Raw genomic sequence first — 20,035 nt, 5'->3', positions numbered from 1 at the left:
CCTTGCATTTTATAGATGCATTCAGTGTTGCTTTGGAGTGCAAGTTGAAGGCATTTAAGATGTCTACTAAGCAGACTAAAATCTTGTACTCTTTTTGTAACTGCTCAAATCTTCCTTCACTGCAGTCCCAATTAAGTAAATAAGGGGAAAAGCTTGCTTATTGTAAAAGTGGTGACTGCAAGCAATGCAACAATCTGGTACCTATAACCTGAGGTTCAGCTATTCAGTGTTTGGTAAGCAACATGAAAAATAATTCCAGATATGATGATTAGTAATACCTTGGTGGATAAATAGGGAAACTTTATTGCTTTTTCTTAGTTGAGGTATGCAGTCAGTCTGAGTTCCACAGTGGTGGGTGGGAAGGCTCTTTGAGTTCGTGACTTTTAATTTTTTTTTTTTTTTTTTTTTTTTTTTATGAGACCAACCTTTTATCTTTTATTGGGTAGATGTGATATCTTATTAGACCCAAAGCACCTTGCCTGCCTATGTCCTTAAACCAGGGGCAGGCAGTTATTTTGGGCAGAGGGCCGCATGACAGGTAGCCAGGAGCAGATCAGTATTAATTTCCCTAAATTTTTTTAGGGGGCCCTATGGGCTGGATAGATTAGCCTGTTGGGCCACATTTTACCTTAAACCAACACGGCTACAACCAAAAAACCACAGTGGTAGGTGAGGGCTTAACTGTACTTCCAAGCTGCTAACAAAAGCTTGGCTTGATGCTGCTATTTATTGTGATGGCCATTGTAGCTGGTTTCCAGTGTTCATATTGGGAGCTACTTGAATAACTAAGCTGTTCTAATGCACTTCACGTGCGCAGCTTAATTTTTATGCTGTAATGTAGAGTGCTTCAGTTCAGATGATGATATACTTGCAGAAATATTTGTGGAAACACTTGCATCTGGTAAAAGCAGCAGCTTTTTAAGGATGTCTTGAGGAAGAAAAATGCTGTGGTAATTGGTTTTGACACCCCTGTACTGTCAAAATGCCTGTAAACTTGCAATGTCTGAATACAGCCAAGGGATAAATATTTTTACCCTCTGTTTGCCTTTGTCTCTATGCTAAGACCAGTTGAGCCATAGTTGTCTGTCCTGCTACTCCTTGGGGCTTGCTACTCTAGCTCAAGGCTCAAACTTCTTCCCCACATAATGGCAAACATTCCTGAAGAGCCAGCAGGCCTAAAGTAATGATCTGGCCTATTTTTAAATGATTTTTGTAACCTACATAATTATCAACTTGCAGTGAGGGAAACATTACTTTTTTGGTTAAGCGAGCCTCTAGTGTTTCTAGCTAATTATGTTCCAAGCATACACTTATATGCAAGAATGGGCATCTTGTCTAAGACTTAACAAAAGAATCCACATGTACCTCATTAAATATTGACTAGAACTGCAAAAATGTACTCTTATTTTGCATCTCGGTTCTTATTACTCTGCAGAGAAGCAAATAGCCTCAGCAGGTCTGACTTAATGAGTAGAATTGGAAGGCTGAACCCCCCCTTCCCCCCCCCCCCCCCCCCCCGTCTCAAAATTGGGATCTTAAAATATGTGAAATACCCTGGTAAGTGACCTGTAACCATGTTCCCAGTTTAACTGGGAACTGTTACTGATTCCCACAGTTCTCAAAGTGGAATTTAGTCTTCCGTCAACATCTCTAGCGCAAAAAGTGTGCTGGGATTAAGAAGTTTTTAAATGCCTTAAAGGATGACTGCCATTTACCTAATATTCTTAAATGCTAGATGGCTGACCTAGAACTACTAGGTGTGAGAGACTTGCACTTAAAGGTTTTATTTGTCTCCTTTAAATCAAGTTTGAGTGCATTTCAGTAAAATAACATAAAAATGAGGAACTGATCTACCAAACAATGGTTCAAATAAAGCAACTTATTGCTGTAAGAGGTGGTTATTTAGAAATGACAGTTGCTGCAGAAATGTGTTCTTCAGTGTTGCCAACTTATGATTTTTTTTTTTTTTGGGGGGGGGGGTTCTTGTATATAGAAGAAACAGCTAAGGTGTTTTGGTGTGTGTTGTTTTGGCTTTTTTCATTTTTCCCAAAGCATGAACTCTAAGAACACCACCAAAAATCATGAAAGTTGGCAACACTGATTCTGTCACCTGAGAACAGGGGCTTATTTCATAATATGAAACACTTCAAAGTGAAGGAACTCAAATACTTTCACTTGGCTACATTATCATTATCCAGTAATGCTACTGACATGGCTTCAGCATGTAGTAAAAGCATTAAACCACCACTCAACACAAGTGTATCTTCTGATGCTTTTTATTAATTTAGCTAGTGCATTTATTCTTATAAACGGGCAACTGTGTAAGAGCTAGTATTAATCATCAGTAGTTGACAAAAAAGCTAATCTCCTGAAAGCCAATAACCTAGTCTGCACATCTCTATCGTGCAATAGCTCATCTGCTGAAGGTTTTTTGTTTTTAAATAAGCTGTTTGAAAGCTGCTAAAATGTTCCACTATCTTGAGCAAAACCACTAACAGCCTCCAGAAATAACAAGCCTGCCACCTCCCTCTTTAAATGGGTGGATATTGGCTCATACAGTTGGGAAGGAAGGCTGCAGTTCAGTATATAGTGGCTGAGATGGAAAGGTGAACAGCAGCATAGGTGGTCTTTCACATGGTCTTGTCTCATGAATGTGATGGAGCTGCTGACTTCCAGCTGCCTTGGGTGTCTAGCATGTGAGGGGGTCCAGTGTGAGCCTGCATATTGCAGGTGTGGGACTTCAGTGGTAACTTCTGTAGCAGGAAGAATCAAGATCTTGGCTTCTCTTCCTGCGTTGTCAGGCTATTTTGTAATATTTTAAACATGTACCTCTTTAAAAATCAGCTGGCTCCAGTACAGTGAAGAAACCTGGAAAATAAGGGCAGTCCCTGAGCTGCCTAGAACCTGTCAGCCTAGCTCCCAACTGCCCTAAACTGTTGGAGTACAAGAAAAAATAGCCAAGCAATTCTCTGGCTAAAGTACTTGTTTTCATCTGGCTTGTGCCAAGCTTAAACACAGTACTTTGTGATTTTTATGAAGCTCCCCCTGAACAAGTTAGTGCAGTGAAATGCAAAGGTGCCATGTGGGTGTAACTTCCTAATGGCAATTAGTACCTGGTTGCTGGAATACTGGTGGCATGAGCTGAACTGGGTTTTAAGTAGCTGACTTCTTGAAAACTCTTAACTTGTGTACATAACTAATTTTGAGGACTGATAGTTGGAGACATGCTTGCTAAGGTGGCCAGCTGGAACAGTACAGGGAAGCTTCAGGTCTAAAGTACTCTGAAGACTACATGGATCCTCTCCTCCTGAAGAACTTTGTTCTCCCACTAGAAATCTTGGTTGGAAGAAACTTCTTAACAGATGCTAGGAATTTTGACTTCTGGATAGTTGTGACTTGTACCATTTCTAGATTCTTAGTTCATTTTATTGCTAAGTGAGAATAACAACATCTGACTCTCGGCACTGGCACTTCCCCAAACATCTGTTCTGGCAAAGACCCAGATCTAAGCTTGGTTTGGTTGTGGGGGGAGGGAGGCGGGTCAGAGTTGGTCTTTTCTACGGCCTGTAATACTTGGGGGTGTAGCTGAAGTCCACTTGATCTCCACAAGAGACTACTGCCAGCCAGACTTCCTTGATTGTAACCTGTGTTACTGCAGCTACCTTGTTGACTAATAGACTTTATTAATACTCTAGTCTTTTCAGCAAATCTATAACACACAAACACATCTTGCAGTGTTACAGGATTGTCCAGCTGCTTAACAGCATATAGACAAGGCGGGGTTGTACATTTATTTTGAGGGTGGGGGGAGAAAGAACATTTGGCTGCAAGGACAATGGTTTGCATCCTGTTGTTCAACAGGAGGGGGGGATACTGCATTCTCAGCACTTTTTTTTTTTTTTTTTATGCCCTTCCTCTGTGGGGAGGAGAACCTAATGAAAGCTCAGCAAATTTTAACATAAGAAAGCAAATCTCTTCCAGGAAGGAGTCAATGGGGTTACTGTTGTCAGCATATTCAGCTGATTTTGTACATTGTTTCTAAATATTGTAGTGTCCACTCAGTCATTTGAGGGGCAGTTCTTTGGGGCAAATTATTGCTAGATGCCTCTGATTCTTGATGTCACAGTACAGGCTCTCATCTTGCCATACTGGAGGATCTGCTACTCTTCCACTACTGCATTGAGATGAATGCAGTAACAAAATGGCTTTAAACGCATCATACAATTTCGATGGAATCTCCAACCTCTAATTGCATTAGGAAACTCCCTAATTCAGTAGAGCTGCAGTCTGGAGATGGCACAGCCAGGGCTGTTCTAGGCAAAGCTCTGAGGCAACATTTTTTTTTAAGATGTCTAATTGCAGAATCCCTATATTTTAAATACCAGCATTTTGGCTGTGCCTCCATAATCTTGCTAAGATTTATGGAAGTCTTGTGTTGGGAACGTTTTTATTTCTTCCCCCTGCTTCTTACTTTGACCAAGTTGAAGTAGAGTAACCCCTTCAGTCTCTCCCTGAAAGCTACCAAAATGTGTGGCAGAACTCAAATAGGCTTTTTGTCCTTCTGAGGATTTCTAACATGTGGTATCAGTACTGCTGATCTGGCATCCTCTGAATTACTTGGTGTTATAACCTACCAAATATTTAAAACCTTACCAAGCTGCCATATAAATGCATGCAAATGGAATGGCAACCTCTGAATTTCTAATCTGGGTGTGATATGTTCGTTAAAATTATTAGCCTGAGTATACTTGGACAAATGAGACCCAAGTTATGACTGACTACAACTTGACTTGGCAAACCCATGCTTTCTGCAGTCCTGAGTGTGTGAGCTTTGGTATTGTCACAAAGTCTGCAGGGAGTAAACAAAGAAAAGGGGCACAACTTCTGGGTCTCAATTTTTGATTCGACTAACAAGTTCAACTTCAGCCCCCAAGGGCTTCAGGCATAGCAGAGGTCATCACTTGAATGGCATAAAAAGACTGAATCATTCCAGCCTGATTCCAGAGTGAAGCTACCTACAGCTTTGTTCTCCTGTATTCAGCCAGGTTTTCAAGCTAATAACTAGTAGACAAAATGTCCATAAACTGAATGTAAGTAGAGCGCGCTAGCTCAACTCCTGACCTGTAATCTAGAAAGTGGAATGCTCTCCTGGCCTTCGAGGGGGTGTCAGATGACTCTGACCTAGGCCAGTGGGGCTTACTGTCTCTTCTCAATGCAAGGCAGTCTAAGCTTCCTAGATTCATTGCCAAATGTGGATTTTTTTTTTTTTGATTGTACAGTCTGGAGAGGTACTGACTCTAAGCTTTTCCCCAAACTGGTTTTGGCTTGGCCTGCTAATGCAAACTTCTTGACTCTAACATGCTTCAGGTGCTTCTACTGTGTGTTGCCCTGTAAGGATTCCAGTGCATAATTCCTATTGACTTTATCCGGACTCTTGCCATTTTGCCTTGGAGTTGCCTGCTTGATGTGGGGAAGCAGATACTGTTGTTGTAACAATAGTGGTAGGCTTTCAAAAAATGGGATGCTAGCCTCCCACCATAAGGAGCTCAGTGATGGATATGAAGAGGAGAAATACCTTAAGTCACAAATGCTGTTTAGGCAGTCCTCCTTGGACTGCTGTCTATAGGTGCTGTGGCAGACTACGTGGAAGGTAGCTGCTGAGATGAGCTCCACAAGGAGTGGGGGCCAAGAGCAGTAGACTACCTTGCGTACTGCCTCAGTCTGGTATTGGGAGATGATCTTTACTTGGAATTGCTAGGTGTGAAGGATTACTATAAGCCTTTACCTTTTTAAATGCTCTTACTCTTGATCACACTGTACTAGAACTTGCTCCCACTAGCACAATGCAATGCTTCCTTGAAAATAGCCTTTCATCTTGACCCTCTTGGTTGGTTGGTGTTTTGTTTTTGTTTTAAACCTTGGCAGCATTTCCAGTTCCTGGAAAGTGGGCTTGCTTGGGCTTTTAGACCGCCTCATACAGTGACAGCTGCATGGCTCTTGAGACATTGGCCTTGCTATTATTTCAGTATACCATGATTTGTTTATGGACTGTTAATAGCTCTTCAATGAGTAGGACATAAGTGTTAACATGACTAAATGTAATGCCTCCCAAAAGGGTAAGTATCCCATTGCTTTTGGGAAGCCAGAAATAGTGGAGAGGAATGTGAGGAGCAAACAGGGACTTGATTAAGAGTAGAAGGGACTGGGTCTTGTGCTTCCAACACTGTACAGTGGCTGGCTGGCTGGCTTCACAAACTGCTCTGTTAGTGGGAATACAAACTATTCCAGAACTATTAACAATTGCTTTTGCTAGCTTCTCCTGCCAATGAGGAAGCTCCTCAGTAAGCCAGCAGCTGTTCCTGGACAGACTTTCATTAGTTTGAATGAACTTGTTACTCCAGTTGTCTCCTTCATTACCACAGAAGGCCAGGCTCTAGATGAGTTGCCTTGTAACAAGTACAGGTTTTGCAGAAAAATACTTTGCAATTATTGTACCTTTTTTACTTCCTTCCTGTTCATACAAAATGTCTCTTGCTTTCCTTTCCACAAAAGTGGAAGTAGCCAAAGCTGGCCTCTTTTTGCCCCCTGAAAGGGGATTGTCTAAGGATGCAGGTTCTTGAGTGGTCAAGGATGAAGGCATGCTAATTTCGGAGATCATGTATTCACTGCTTGAGCAGCAAGACCAGCACTAATCCTAGCGGGTACTGTGCTTGAATCATGATATAAGCATAAAGTGGCCTTACATGCACTTGACTCCTTATGCTTGCCCTTTTACTAAGATGACTGCTATCTGCTGGGACTGATCTGCTATGGATCTGAACTGAAAAACTGGAGGAGTTGTGAGTCTAGCCAGGCATAGTCTGTTCTACACTGGCATTGTGTTCACATGGGTAAGTTGAGTGCATGTCACCCAGGCAGCAGCAGTGGTCCCAGATATGGTCTCAAACTAGATGCAGTACAAGTGAGTAGTAGCTGGCTGAGACCTCTGGATGGGTAGTGTGTATATATAGTAAGTGCTGCTGAGCTGCAGTTTGGGCTCCAACTTCCAAGGTGTGGGGAAGAACTTTTTTTTTTTCCTCCCACCTGATTTAAGTTCTTCAGACAACTGAAAGCTAATAAGGTGTTGTAACTTCTGGCTCTGCACTTGTGGTAAAGGGTATAAAGAGATCCTGATTCATATCTGGAAATGTGAATGGTGACTAGTAAGGTGTGGCCTCAGGAATAGTACTTGCCCTTTGGCATTTCTGTAATGTAAGCATTCAGTGGATAGTACTGACTGCAGGTGGAGTTCCCCCATGTGCATGGGGTGCAGCACACATGGAGATCATGGTACATCTGAAGCCCATGACTCTCTTTTAGTTGTGTGGTATAAACACTGGGGAGGTCTTGGTATTGGTTTTTTTCCCCCACCCCCCTTTTATGCCAGGAATGAACTAAAATGTAGAACCCAGAAGATTGCTAATGCTCACTTTTATCAAAAGGTAGTGCTCCATATTGGGGAGATGCCCAAATAAAGGGACTTGACAGACTTGAGTTTCTGTGGATCATTTGGTGCATGAGCCTTGTCACTAGAGGTCCCCATTTCAAGGCTGATTTGGGGGGCAGGCTAAATAACACCCTCATACAAGTGAATTGTGAGCATTTCTTGAAGGATTATGAACAGCTCTTACCTTGTGTTGTGCAGAAGGTTGCTAGGCTGTATCCTGCTGACAAGTCTACCAACTGCAGTGAAGTGCTCAGCATGGTCTCTTCCATGCTAAGAGCGGTGTAGCTTCATTAGAGATGCAAAACAGTAACTTGTGTTGGCAACAGTAGAGTTAACTCTCCCTCTTAACACTTGTAGAGGCTTGGCTGGCTAGGCCCAGGAGCAGGCTGTAATAATAACATGTAATCTCCAGCTGCCTAGATTAGTTGTAGCTCTCTTGCAAACCTGAAGTACTTTTCCTCAAAGTAGTTTCTGTTCTTAGGTCCTGGGAAGAAGGAACTACAATGAATTGCAAAAAGGTGTGCAGTGGCTTGTTTTTAGTGGATTAAATGACTGTCTCAGGACAAAGACAGACTTGCACCAAAGAAATGCATGTGCCTGCTCAAAGGAGCCCAGCCTACAACTGGTCACTATGGCCACATACAAATAAGAGCATGGTGCCTGGGAAGGCTGCTCTGCAAGATCTACTTGCAAAATACACGCATCCTGTGTAGAGGCAGGCTTGCATCCTAGAGAGCTTGACAGTGCCCTGCAATTGCTGAGCAGAGTACCAGTTTTAAGACCATCAGACATCCTTTCCCCCCCCGCCCCCCCCCCCCCCCCCCACCTTTAAGAAAAAACAAAGGTGACTCTCCTGTCTTTGGGGCAGGGGAGGATGTAGAAGATGGGAACCTATTCTAGACCTGTTTCTGATAGTAAAGCTCAATGTAGAAGGCTCATAATTCATAGGCCATAGGTGGGAGTCCTGTTCCTTTTGTGCTGGCTGTATTTTGTATTGCACTTGAGATGCCTTAACCTGTTTGAATTAAATGGCAGGCTGGACTAAACCCTTGGGCTACACAGTCTTAAAGATCAGCATGGCCTAATACTAAAGCATCCTTCATTTTCATGAGGAACTTGGTAGCTTCTGTTCCTTTCTCCTGGTGGTGTGAGCCAGAAAGCTGGGGTAGGGAAGTACAATGTGACACACCCTCCTCTTATCATGGTATGTAAGTGAAGACTGGAACAGAATGGCTAAGGTGGGGTCCCTTTATAAAGCATGTGCAAAGCAGGCTGATAAGAGGTGGTTAAACTGGCACTTCCCTCCCTCAGTACTCAGCTTCCAAAATGGCATGCTTCGAAGTTTGAACTCTTGAATGAACCTTACCTGGCTCTCTTCTTTTGGAACTAAAAGTATTTTAATTGCAATGTAATCTACTGTTAAAGATGACTTGAGTTCAGCCTCTTAAAGTAGCTGTAGAAGACTTAACTACTTGCCATCAGTAGGAGTGTAAATAGCAACTCTTGATCCTCTTACTATAATAACTAAGCTTTACAAACCAAGTCTAACACCATTCCATGTACTTGTAGGATGTAATAAACTGACAGACAGGCTTGAACTGTGCTTTAGTGTGGGGGAAGGAATAAAAAAGGCCTCTGCTGTTCCAGTATCTCAACCTCCAGCAGAGTTGGACATGCACTTCTGAATTTTTGGATTACTGCATTGGCTACACTTTTCTTTTTTTTTTTGCCTTGGAACTTTTTTTTTAAATACTAGGAGCCTAAAAGGAAATGGGCTTTGCTGTCTTCAAGAGTTTGAACTGGATTTGAAAACCATGTTGTGGATAATCCTGAAACTGTAATCGCCTACCTCCAAAATTGTGCCCTTTTTTATGGTTTTTAGAATGGGTCTTGGAAAAAATCATCTGCATAACGAGTCCCCTATCAACCTGCCAGGTTTCATGCAGTCTTTACTGCTAGAAACACTAACTGTAAAGACATTCAGTTTGGGGGGGGGTGTGGGGGGTGTTTTAAAGATGATCAAGTTGGTAAGGAGACTAGATGAAGCTTTTAAGGCAGTGAAGTGCTTTGGGTTTAAGCACAGGGTCTTCAACTTTAATGCTTTATTATGTTTAATCTAACCGACTGAACTTTCATTTCTTTCCCCTAGCTCCAGAACCTGGGTATCAACCCAGCTAATATTGGCTTCAGTACTCTGACTATGGAGTCGGACAAATTCATCTGTATAAGAGAGAAGGTAGGAGAACAAGCGCAGGTGGTGATCATTGACATGAATGACCCCAGCAATCCCATTCGCAGACCAATTTCGGCTGACAGTGCTATCATGAACCCTGCCAGCAAAGTCATTGCACTGAAAGGTATGAAACAAACTTCTTGTTCAGCTTACTGTATTGTGCGTCCTCTTGTATAAACTCTCTGGTTCTCTTTCTAAACCTGATTCATTCCATCCTTGGATGGAGGAAGGCTTAATCAAAGCACTTAATATCCTGTCCTTCCCCACTTATTGAATGTAGTCCTTCTTGATTATTGGTCTCCACTGCCTGGGGATAAGGAACAATCATCAGACTTGCTATCCGTCCTTAAGCTGGTCACTTTGACTTGTTGACTGAACTTGCTGCACAGCTGTGGCACTCCAGTAACGACTTGCTAGTCACTTCAGCATTGGGCTGAAGATGGGTGTTGAATTTCCAAGATGGAAATGTGAAGTATTTAGTCTGTGGACTTCTGTGGACTAGTTGCAGAGGATTACTAATGATATGAAATCAAGATGGGGGGTGGGGAAAAATGGGACTTAAGCAAGCTACCTCTTCTAGGCTTCAGAAGCTTAATAAGCCATCTTGCTGATGTCTTCCACTGTAGATAGTCAAAGTTGCACGTTTCTTCAAATGTGGTGGGTTTTTTTTAAATTTTTTTTCACACTAAACAGTAAGAGTACTCGGATGTCACTAAGAGGGACTTGCCTAGAAAGCCAAATGATTTGGCTTGCTCTAAAGCAACAGTCCTAACTGGGACTCTGATCTAAACAGCCCTTGACCTCTACTGTCCTGTATTGTTTAGACTACTTAATATTGTCTTTCTGACTTTTAATATGATATTTTGTTTGTCACAACTCTAATGCTTGCTTGTGTATGCAGATGGTGAGTTACCTCAATTTGGATTGTATTGTCTTTGTCGTGTTCTATGAAAAGAGAATGCAAAAGACCTAAAGACTTGTACCATAGACCCTATTGTGTAAGGCTAGACGGAGGCCTGCATGCTCAAACCTGGGGAGTTTCTCTGGTAGTAATCTGAAAATTAAGGAAATGGGAGCACTTGCAAAACCCATACCTTGGAAACCTCCAGTCTTGGAGTGCACCTAGCCTAAAGCAGTAAATCTAGGTCATTTTCAGGCTTTTTATAAACGGGACTGATTCTTAGTGTGCTTTGCATATATGTCTGTAGGATGGAGATTTTAAAGTAGAATCTTACTTTTGCTATTCCTTTTGTTGAAGGGAACAATTTGGGGTGGGGAGATGCAGGAAAAAACCTGGTGCTAGGCTGTATGTGAAAATTTAAGTGAACTGTCAGTCTCTACCTGATGGTTCACAAATATTTTGGTGTTCTTTGCAGCTCATGTGAAGCATGCTGCTTGCCTGTTTCAGTACTTGTATTACTCCAAACCTATTGCACTTTTTTAATGTAGTCACTGTTGCTAACCAACTCCTGGTATTTGACTAATGCCCCAGTGTGGCAGTTCAGTACTGTTTAAGCCTTTTTAAAACCTGAGCTCCCACTAAACATACAATGCAATTAGTTGTCCTTAAAATGGCTGCCTTGCCATATCTTGGTGTTTTTTGCATTCTGATACCGCTATGCATATTAGTAAAGGGTATAGCTGGAACTGTCCTGCATAGTCTGCTAATACTCTAGCAGTAGGTTTTGGGTTTGTTTTTTTTTTTAACCAGAACTTCTTTTTTTTTTTTTTTTTTTTTTTCCCCCTGATGTTACTCACTCATCCTTCTTTTGAAAGGGAAATGAGCATAGTGACTCCTTGGCATATGTTGGTTCTCATGTAGAATGAATCTAAATCTGGCAGTGGGTGGCAACATCATGATTTTTGGACACTTGCTCTTCCATGTAATTCAAAGCACTTCCCCTTCTCTGCCTTTTTGCTCTCAAGTTTTGCATTGGTCCCTTCCTCCCTTCTGTTAACTTCTAGTTGCCCAGATCCTTTGGTCTTTGTTTTTTAGTTTCTCTTAACCTGTTCACGTCCCAAACCCTGAGTTGGCAAGCTAAATAGAACCAAGGGAAAACCCTGGCAAGTGCCTGCTTCTGACTTGCTTCCTTTGTGATTTTTTTTTTTTCTGTACTTGGAGGACATGATTTTAGTCTGTCTCAATATCACAATTTCAAGGTGGTCAGTTGATTTCGGTTCTTAAATGCTTGCTTTCCAAAAAATGTACGAGCACATCAAATTTAAAATCTTTTAAGCTTTCTTTCCAACATCTGTCCAAGAACGGGTTATGGCCAATTTTGAGCAATAGCTATAAATATAAAACACTATTGCAGTACAGCTTTTAAGCACTGCCTAAATGCCAGCTGATCAAGGGCTTAAATGAGAAGAATACATTAATAGTAGCCTCCAAAGAATGAGGCAGAATGCCAAGGATAACTCCATAATGCAGCTACTGTATTTCAACCAATAGCAGGTACCTGGAAGGGAGCTGGCAGTTTAACTTCTTTAAACTTTTTTTTTTTTAGCTGGGAAAACCCTTCAGATATTTAATATTGAGATGAAGAGTAAAATGAAGGCTCATACCATGACGGATGATGTGACCTTCTGGAAGTGGATCTCTCTGAATACTGTTGCTCTTGTGACTGACAATGCAGTCTACCACTGGAGTATGGAGGGAGAATCTCAGCCGGTGAAAATGTTTGATCGCCATTCTAGCCTCGCAGGCTGCCAGATCATCAACTATCGCACAGATGCCAAGCAGAAGTGGCTGCTTCTGACTGGCATATCTGCTCAGGTAGCTACAATTTATTTTAGGGATTGCTGTGTCCTTTTGTTTGGTTTTTTGAGTATTGGGATTTCTCCAGCTGGTTTTGAGGGAAGCTGTCTGCTATAGTAAATATAGCAATAAAAAGCTATATAATGTATGTTTATGGCTTGAGGGTTTTGGTTTTTTTTACTTTAAAATCTTATTTGAACTTTTGAGGATCTCCTTTACTCCGCTTTTTAGTGCTCTGGTTGGGCTCGTAAGTCTCATTGCATGCTGCATTAGAACCTGGCTGGTAAAAGGAATGCTCGTGATCGGCATATTCCTGTGAAAATGGCTAGTTGTCCGAGAGGACTTAATGTACTGTGAGCTCATTCTGGAGGAGAAAATACCTTTTGACTTGTCTTCTCTCCATATTTTTGTCCTAGCAAAACCGTGTTGTGGGAGCCATGCAGCTTTATTCTGTAGATAGAAAAGTGTCCCAGCCCATTGAAGGGCATGCAGCTAGCTTTGCACAATTCAAAATGGAAGGCAATGCTGAGGAATCGACTCTCTTCTGTTTTGCAGTAAGAGGACAAGCTGGGGGCAAGGTAAGATCTCACTTTGAAAGCTGTTTCCTTCATGGGGGGGGGGGGGGGCAGGGGGGAAAGTAGCATGTCAACAAGCTATGGAATAACCAAGATCTTGCAGACTACCTAGCTGCAGGCTTTGCTCATCTGGGGCACTAACCCTCCTCCTTGATCAAGTACCTCTTCCCAATGAGTCTGGAAGTTCTAGGTGAACCTTTGCCCTCAAAAGACTTCACATGTGAGCTTGTGCTGAAGTTAGGAAGCGGTATCCAAGTCACTGTGCAAAGCTAATGATTCTCTGGGAAGCATACAACATACATGTATAAGGGGCCACATGGCTTCTTGGCTTCAAAGTATGCCAAGCATACAAGCCACCAGCTGAAGTGAACAACCCCACTGCTGCTCTGGCTCTTCCAAAGACTTGGTATCGGTCTGCTAAAGTACTGCATTTTTTTGGCTTTGCTCTTGACACTAAGTTGCCAGGTAGCACACGCTTTGAGGACTTTGTTAGGAGCTGAAGGCAAAGCCCTCAAAAGCTGCTTAGAGTAGAATTGAAAGTCCATGACCTGCAGAGGAATTGGGTGGAACGAAATTGGTCTGAGGGTTTAGTGGTTGGCTGACAATACTATAAAACAACCAATGGCGCTCACTTGCTGTTAAGTGACCAGTGAATTAAGCTTAGTGCTTTGAGGGATGCTATTGGGTTGGAGGCCGTACAGAAATAGCCTGTCCTGTGTCTACTTGTTTTAGTATCTACTAAACTGCCAGTGGCAGTCCTGCTGCCAAGCTTTTAGCTGGCCAAAGACTGACTGTTCCCAAACTACTAGAGGAATTAACTTTTTTTGTACGTGGGGAGACGAACCTCTTCACGTGACTTCCTTCATAATGAAGGGTGTATCTGCATAGCAGTGTCTTGTGTAATCTGAATACATTTCTGGTAGTGGCTCCTCTAGCACAGTCATTGCTTTGCAAGGTAAGATCTGGGTGGCTGCTCCATCCATGTACAAACTTGCAAGAAATCTACAGGATTAATCTAATGTCTGCATTTTTGCAGTTGCATATCATTGAAGTTGGCACCCCACCAACAGGGAACCAGCCATTTCCAAAGAAAGCCGTGGATGTGTTCTTTCCTCCTGAAGCACAGAATGACTTCCCTGTAGCAATGCAGGTATGACTGAATCTACCTCTGCATTTTCTTTCTGTTTTAGTCCAGCATACTCCTTCAGCAGGTATAACTATATAGAAGTGCATGTACCAGCTGAGTTGTCTGAGGCTACAACATGGAAGACTTTCAACATTTAAGTGGCCCTAAAGGGTGGTGGGTGGTTGGTTTTAAACTCCCTCCAGCTCTAGAGTAGAAATGTGGTAGCTCTAACTTGGTGTGCTGTCAGTTGCTGTTTACCTAGTCCATATGTGCACACAGTTGTGAAGGCTGCCTTGGTTTGTTTTTTAGCAGGGGAAATACCTGGATTCTAAGTGAGGACTCACAAACATGTCAAGCATGCCTGCTTTTACTATACTTCATTAGTGAAGCCTCATGATAGCCCTGTTTGTTATGGTAAACTTAATAGGCTGGCTAAGTAGTCGATATTAGACTAACCTGTGAGCCCCAAAGTCAAGTTCTTGGTTTAAAGTTAAACATTTTGTCTTGCAGATCAGTGATAAGCATGATGTGGTATTCCTGATAACAAAATATGGCTACATCCATTTGTATGACCTTGAAACAGGCACCTGTATCTACATGAACAGAATTAGTGGAGAAACCATATTTGTCACTGCACCACATGAAGCAACAGCTGGAATCATAGGGGTTAACAGAAAAGGACAAGTAAGGAAATGCTTTCCATAGACCACTTTTTCTCTCCTGCTTAACTTACAGGATGGGGATGGATGGGTGGATGGAAGTGACTGCTAGGCACCATGACTAAATTCCTACAAATTGCTAATCAAATGATACTTCCTTCTTCTAAAGGAAAGGTGGAATATATACTTAGGCCTGGTCTTCCTCTGAATTACCAGTCCCCTCTTTGGAACAGGTCAAATACTGAGACTTTCATTGAGTTGCCAAGTGGCAAGCAATAGGTTTAATGAATATTTTCAGCTGACCTAGCATTAATAGCTTAACATCACTCTCACTTTCATGGGTTCTGCTTCCCACTATTGAATGGGGGGCCTGCCTGTAGCTTCAGTCTGGGTATGTGGGGAAGGCGCCATGGGCGAATAAACATACGTACAGGCCTCTACTTGACAAGAGTCTGATCACTGTACAGTGATCGTGACTGCTTCTTGTAGGTGTGTTCCTCAAATTTAAAAAAATGAGGCAAAGCTTCTGTGAGGAAGGTTCACAGTAAGTAGAAAGGACTTTGGCGCTCTCTCTCTCTCTTTTTATTATTGGCCTAATCAAAGGCTCTTAATATTTATTTGCCACTCTATCGCAAAGGGATTGACACAACTGGGTATGTCTTGATCATTCTTCTCTTGCACAGAAAGGATAACAAACTGCACCGTGCGCTGGTTTACTGTCAACTGCTTGCTGTTAATGTGTGTTCTCCCTTCCCTTTTGTCTCTTTATTCAGGTGCTTTCAGTATGTGTGGAAGAAGAGAACATCATTCCTTACATCACTAATGTGCTGCAGAATCCTGACCTGGCTCTGCGGATGGCTGTTCGCAATAATTTGGCAGGAGCTGAGGAACTGTTTGCTCGTAAATTCAATGCGCTCTTTGCACAAGGAAATTACTCTGAGGCAGCCAAGGTGGCAGCCAATGCACCAAAGGTAAAGTTCCTAAACAAACCTTCAAACTGGGTGGTTTGTGGGTTTTTTTGTTTTGTTTTGTTGTGTGTTTGACCTGCTTACCTTCCTCTATAAAGAAATTGCAGACTGCATGCCCTAAAACTACAAGGGCAGATGGATAATGCACACTCCTTTTTCCCTGTTGCAGGGAATCCTGCGTACTCCAGACACTATACGCCGGTTCCAAAGTGTTCCTGCTCAGCCTGGTCAGACTTCTCCCTTGCTCCAGTATTTTGGAATCCTGCTGGATCAAGGTCAGCTGAACAAGTATGAGTCTCTGGAACTCTGCAGGCCAGTACTTCAGCAGGGACGCAAACAGCTGCTGGAGAAATGGTTAAAAGAAGACAAGGTACAGCCAAAATCTGCATCCCTCTTAAAAGCTGGTGGGCAGGAGAGGCTAGCTTCATAAGTTGGAATGGGCTGGCTTTCTTTCCAAGTCCTTGCACCTGTGAGAAACTTAATTAAGCTGTCTGCATTTTTTTTTTTTCCCTTTAATGTTTTATTTGTGAGACTTTAATTCCAGGCTCTTAGGCCATGGACACCTGAACAATCCAGTGAGAGGTGTGTGTGCAAGGACACCCCTTAGCTAGGAGAAGGCTTCTGAAAAGAAATAGTCAGCAAGTGGTACAGTTTACTCTCTTGCTTATTCTATCAAGTACTGCAGCTATCTAGAGGCAAAATTGTTTTTATTTCTAGGTGATGTGGGCCACTACCAGTAGGTCCCTGAATGAATACTGCTGGCTGGGGTCTTAACCACTTGCTAAGATAATGTAGTTAACAGGCCTCCTCCTAATAGGAATAGGAAATAAGGAAACCGGAATTTCCTTTAGTCTACTGAAAGCTAAGCTAGCAGGAAAAGGGGGTTGGGCCATGTTGGCTCTGTGGTGCTGAATTGATTCTTGACAGGTCTCTTTTCTCCCTGCAGTTGGAGTGCTCAGAGGAATTGGGAGACCTGGTGAAATCTGTTGATCCTACACTGGCACTTAGTGTCTATCTGAGAGCTAATGTTCCTAACAAAGTCATTCAGTGTTTTGCTGAAACTGGACAAGTCCAGAAGATAGTTTTGTATGCTAAGAAGGTGAGCATGTCTAACCTGGTTTAGATAATTGCTGTGCTTGGCATCCTAATCCCTTTTGGGAGCACAAGGGAAATACAGGAGTTGAAGAGAAGAGAAGTTGGGGGGAAAAACCTGTCAGACTTTAATGAATTATCAACTACTTCATAAAGAAAAGAATGAAGATTAGAACTGCAGTTGGACTTCTCTGCCTGTCCTCAACTTGTGTGCCCTTTTTTAATGGACACAAGCATACAGTATAAAAATCCTTCACTTATCAGATATTGGAAGTTCATCTTTTGAAGATGTAGGGATGCCAGACTCTCTGGCTCTTTTAGCTGCTGCTTAGATGCACCAAACTCACTGTGGCTTCTTTGGCAGGTTGGATATACTCCAGACTGGATTTTCTTATTGAGAAATGTCATGCGCATCAGCCCTGATCAAGGGCAGCAATTTGCTCAAATGCTGGTTCAGGATGAAGAACCTCTTGCAGATATCACACAGGTAAAAGATCTGCTGGAATAGAGGCCTTTTTTTGGGTCTGTCTTTTTCTTAACTGCTTGTAGGGAAAGTGCTGCTGCCATATAGGTAGTATCTTAACTTTCTGCAACCAAACTTGACCACGTTTTACTTGGCAGTTGGGATTGACAATCCTTGTAAGAGATGGCTTGGGTTTGGAGCTGGCATGCTTGGGTTGCATATTTCTCCTCCTCTTGAAGAACATGCTTTTAGTGATGGAGATGATATTGCTTAAGGGACAGCAAATTCTTGCTGGATCTCTTGGTAATCCCAGAGTTTTTTGTTTTTGTTTCTTATGCACCTCTTGGTGACAAGGCTAAAATAGCATACCTTTCTTGCAGATTGTGGATGTCTTTATGGAGTATAACTTAATTCAGCAATGTACCGCCTTTCTTTTGGATGCACTGAAGAATAATCGTCCCTCTGAGGGTGCCCTCCAAACGCGCTTACTTGAAATGAACCTCATGCATGCACCTCAGGTATGTCCTGTAGATACTAAGCTGATCTAGAACAGGCTTCTAGATCTGGTAACTAAACTGGTGAATCAACTGTCAGCTTTTTGGCTGTTCATAGTACTCGAGGCGGCTTAACTGGTGTTGCCTTGACCTCAGATGTTTACAGCACAACATATAACCCTTGATTCTAGACTACTTGCTAAGTGTGCACAGCTTAGTTTATATACAACTAAAAACTCTCATGCCAACCTTTTTCTTATTTTTGCACTAAACTTGACTATCAGTTATTTTGATAGTTAGGCTGGAGAGCTTGCTATTAACTTTTTGTAGCCCAAGTGGCTTTCCCTGAAAAAGCTATAGCAAGTGTAAGCAAACTGCCCCATTCTAACTTGGGCATATCAGATGGCCGAGATTTTGCTGTCAAAAACATCATTAAACTTGTTTGCTTAAATCCATAAGTTGAACTGGAAAAGAAAAATACAACAGACTTCTTGTTCTGACTTTCTCTTCTAGGTCGCAGATGCCATCCTGGGAAACCAGATGTTTACTCACTATGACAGGGCCCACATTGCTCAGCTCTGTGAGAAAGCTGGCTTGCTGCAGAGAGCACTAGAACACTTCACTGACTTGTATGATATCAAGCGTGCGGTAGTTCATACTCACCTTCTCAACCCTGAGGTACAGAAACATAGTTCTTGTCTGGTTTGGCCAGGATTACCATGTGAGGTAATCTTAATGCTACTGCAGCATGCTGGAATTGGAATCCTTTAATTGCTTTTTTTTCCTCTTGCAGTGGCTGGTGAATTATTTTGGCTCCCTCTCCGTAGAGGACTCGCTAGAATGCCTGCGTGCTATGCTGTCTGCTAATATTCGTCAAAACCTGCAGATTTGTGTCCAAGTAGCTTCAAAATACCATGAACAGCTCTCAACACAGTCACTCATTGAGCTGTTTGAGTCTTTCAAGAGCTTTGAAGGTAAGACTTAAGCAAATCACACCTATTAGGAAGGTGTACAAATACTAACACTGACCGTGGCTAGTATGTGAGGCTGGCTCTACTCAACAAACTCTACAATGCAGAGTGTTCTGCCTTTGAAAAACATTCAGACTTCTTTTTAGCTAGTCATGGCAACTGTCACATCTCTCAACTTGTCCTTTACTGCATTCTTCATAAAGAAATTAAGTGTTGGCATGGCAAAAAAAAAGAAAAACAACCCCCCCCATCTTTCTGTAAGAAATCTGCCACACCATGCTTCCAAAGAGCACTCTCTCTCTCTTTTTGAAGCACAGCTTCCAGCTGAGGACCAACTGGAACTTGTAAGTGACTTAATTTTAAGCCTTCTGTGCCCCTTCTGTAAGGCACATGGTGGTTTGTTTTGTGGTTTTTTGTTTTTTTTTGTTTTTTTTTTTCCTGACTGGCTGTAATGAGTTTTTGTGTGTGGCATCTTGCCTGAGCCCACCCTGAGCTGTACTTCTTGGGGATTTTTTTTTTTTTAAACTTCCCACCAGCTCCTAGGTGGGTCTCTGGCAGCACAGTGCCCAGCCCAGACTGGATATTTTGGAGCGCCTGCAGAGCTTTGGCCACCATTCCACTTTTACTTTGACCACTACCTAGATCATCAGGTAACACTAGGTGTCAAGAACTACCTTTTTGCTAACAGCCTCCAGTGCTTACAAGAGGTGCACTAAGCTTTGTTACATGTCACGGCTTGACGCTCTCTTTTTTGTCTCCCCTGCCAAGGTTTATTTTATTTCTTGGGTTCCATTGTAAACTTCAGCCAAGACCCAGATGTGCACTTCAAATATATTCAAGCTGCATGCAAGACGGGCCAAATCAAAGAAGTTGAAAGAATCTGCAGAGAAAGTAACTGCTATGATCCAGAGAGGGTTAAAAACTTTTTGAAGGTAAAGAGCCCTAGATAGCACTGAAATGCTAACTCAGCTACACTTCATGGGTGGTGGAGTATCCATGCCATGCTACTCTAAACTGACAAAACTAAGCATGTTACATTTTACAGCTGTTATCTTAACTCCCCTTTTTTTAAGGGACCAGTTTTATCAGGGCATATCATACATCCTCTTAATTTGGGCTGCAGAAGAGTACTGCTGAAACCTAACTAAATGTTACCTGCTGCCCTGTTAAATACAGCTAAAAAATTTTTTTTTTAATTTGGTATGTGGTA

The 20,035-nt window shown here is 42.3% G+C and overlaps 1 protein-coding gene across 2 annotated transcripts in view; it reads left to right on the top strand.

Annotated features, from left to right (window-relative positions):
• CLTC (clathrin heavy chain) overlaps positions 1–20,035 on the top strand; it is a 41,895-nt gene that overhangs the window by 3,205 nt on the left and 18,655 nt on the right. For both annotated transcript variants that reach the window (XM_090025182.1, XM_090025184.1), the window contains exons 2-14: positions 9,636–9,843; positions 12,227–12,495; positions 12,894–13,055; positions 14,089–14,202; positions 14,689–14,862; positions 15,611–15,808; positions 15,975–16,175; positions 16,752–16,904; positions 17,262–17,384; positions 17,741–17,878; positions 18,368–18,532; positions 18,648–18,828; positions 19,594–19,757. In XM_090025182.1, the coding sequence (XP_089881308.1) occupies positions 9,636–9,843; positions 12,227–12,495; positions 12,894–13,055; positions 14,089–14,202; positions 14,689–14,862; positions 15,611–15,808; positions 15,975–16,175; positions 16,752–16,904; positions 17,262–17,384; positions 17,741–17,878; positions 18,368–18,532; positions 18,648–18,828; positions 19,594–19,757 (2,250 nt within the window). The remainder of the gene's footprint in view (positions 1–9,635; positions 9,844–12,226; positions 12,496–12,893; positions 13,056–14,088; positions 14,203–14,688; positions 14,863–15,610; positions 15,809–15,974; positions 16,176–16,751; positions 16,905–17,261; positions 17,385–17,740; positions 17,879–18,367; positions 18,533–18,647; positions 18,829–19,593; positions 19,758–20,035) is intronic.

Source organism: Crocodylus siamensis, chromosome 13 (assembly GCF_052110815.1).
Source record: "Crocodylus siamensis isolate JL-2025a chromosome 13, ASM5211081v1, whole genome shotgun sequence".
NCBI classification, from domain to species: domain Eukaryota; kingdom Metazoa; phylum Chordata; order Crocodylia; family Crocodylidae; genus Crocodylus; species Crocodylus siamensis.
The sequence above is the reverse complement of the archived record's forward strand: the minus strand, read 5'-3'. Positions and strand labels throughout refer to the sequence as shown.